This window comes from Geospiza fortis, unplaced genomic scaffold (genome assembly GCF_000277835.1).
Source record: "Geospiza fortis unplaced genomic scaffold, GeoFor_1.0 scaffold26, whole genome shotgun sequence".
NCBI classification, from domain to species: Eukaryota; Metazoa; Chordata; class Aves; order Passeriformes; family Thraupidae; genus Geospiza; species Geospiza fortis.
Window position 1 is genome coordinate 928,682 of NW_005054425.1, and position 2,169 is coordinate 930,850.

General features: G+C 64.2%; 1 protein-coding gene across 1 annotated transcript in view; it reads right to left on the reverse strand.

The window, feature by feature from the left end:
* The window catches only part of LOC115948541, a 46,251-nt gene that overhangs the window by 43,915 nt on the left and 167 nt on the right, over positions 1-2,169 (reverse strand). Inside the window, 2 exon segments of the mRNA XM_031061747.1 lie at positions 1,338-1,438; positions 1,803-2,169. The exon segment at positions 1,803-2,169 is cut by the window's right edge and continues 41 nt beyond it. Coding sequence (XP_030917607.1) covers positions 1,338-1,438; positions 1,803-2,169 — 468 coding nt within the window.

Below are 2,169 nucleotides of genomic sequence, written 5' to 3' on the forward strand. Positions count from 1 at the left end.
TTAAGTCTATTTGGTGACCTCACGCGGGCTGCCATGGCAACCGCCGGGAAATATTGCATTAGACCCCATCACTGCTGCCGAGATAAGGACGGGAGCAGCGGGGGTGGTGCGACCCCCCAGCCCACCCCCGGGCTGGTGATCCCGGGTTCAGTCCGTAGTAGTGATGAAGAGTCCCAAAATAACTCCGCCCGGATGGGACAGTAAAGGCTGCCCCAAAAAAGGGTGATTTGCACAAAGAGGTGCTGCTGGGGCAGGATGGGTGCACAGGCTACACCCCAAAGCCACTCGGGGTTCGGGGGAGGGCTGTTGCCTGGGTGTAGGGCCGGCTGTCGGGGGCAAATCTGCGGGTGTTGTGTATTTTTGGGGCTGCTGAGGTGATTCTTGGGCTCTCCCAATGTCCCCTGTTCCCTCTGGCTGGGCCCAGCCGAGCCGTGGGAGGTGCCGCGGGCAGGGGAAGCTGGAGCAGGCACGGAGGGAGGGAAAGGATCCGGCCCCTTCCCCGGTGCCGAACCCGCTCGGCTTTGTCCCAAAAGCTCCCCAAGGAGCAGGGCAGCTGTGCTGAGCGCATGCCAGCCCCGCTCGCTCCCTCCTGCTTCCTCCTGGAACATCCTCCCGCTTCCCGCTGGCTTCAGCACTTTCCAAATCGGGGCTCAGCGCTGATTATTCTCTCACTGAGGCGCTGGGACCCCAGGTCAGAGTCGGGCTCTGCCAGGAGCCACTGTGGATCTGACCGACTTCTGTCCCTTCAAATCACCCGGTGAAGCTCCCGGCTCTCTTCTTCCCCCTCTCTGCACATCTCTGGAGCATCCCTCCATCCTCTGCTGCCGCTGCCCTGGCAACCGCCGCCCCAGCATCCTCCCTGCACCCGCCTCCCCAAAATCTCCCCCCAAAGGAAGCGCCAGAGGGGACTGGGGTGGCCTCAGCATTGCAGCGAGGAGCTGGTATTCAGCCCTCGAGAAAGGGGGTGACCCGGTGGTGGGTGTGGGGAGCCAGCAGTCCCTCTGCGCCGGGTCCTTGGAAATGGGTCATTTCTGGAGCTCGCCGGGAAACTGGGAAGGGAAAGGAGCCAGCAGGGGTGATGTCCTGGCACCGTCCCCGGAGGGGTCAGTCCCCTGTGCTTCTCACAGTGTAGGGATTTGGCCACGGAGGTCACCTGATGCAGGAGCTGCAGACGAGCCTTTCCCAGGGGAGTTGGGGCACCCCAGTGTGAGGGTTCCCCCACACCGCACTGCCCTCCAGCCCTGGCTCCCATTCCAGCACAAGCCTCTGTCCCCTGGCCCTGTCACGGCAGCCCCCCAGCAGGACACCCCACTGCTGACCAACCCCTCTGGACTCACCCAGGCCTCTGGGCTTGGGGTCAGGGTCAGATCCCTTCTCAGGACCGGAGCACTCATCACCTGGGAACGTGGCCCTCTCATGCTCCCGGTCCTCCTGCAGCCTGCGGGCAGAGGGGGTAAGGGTGGGTGATCAGGGGCAACTGGCTGGGGACCCCCAGGAGATGAGAACGTGGAGCTGTAGGCTCTGCCATGGTCTGGGAACACTGGTCTCATGGCAAGGGGTCCCAGGGCACCCTATTCCCCAATGAGTCCATCCCCTGCCCCACATCAAGCTCCCATGGGTGACTAAGGAGCCCCAACACCCCAAATCCAGTGGGAACCTTCCTTTTGGTACAGAGCCCCCTAACCCAACCCCACCATTTGCCATGTCCCCATGCCCCCCACAGCCCCATGTCCCCATGCCCCCCACAGCCCCATGTCCCAAGGCACCCCCAGCCCCATGTTCCCCCATCCCCAGGGGCTCACCGGTACTGGAAGGGTGCCACAGTGGCAGTGATGGGGTGGCTGTGTGGGGGCCCTGAGGAGAAAGTGATGGCCCCTGACCCAAACACAGGGCCCCTCCCCTGTGAGCCACCATGAGACTCATTCTCTGTCCCTGCTGTGGCTGTTCCCCTGCCCTTCCCAGGGGACCCTCCCAGCCGCCCCCCACCCCTGCCCTGTGCCAGGGGAGCTTTGCACAACTCAGTGAGCTCCCCCACCTTGCCTGCCCCTCTCCTCCCACTGCCCCCTGCCTCTGGCCATTTCCCAGGGGACACCAGGGGTCTTGATGGGGCTTTCTGCCCTCCCTGAGCGGGGACACCGGGGCTTCCCTCCCTGCCCTCTGCCGGCTCGT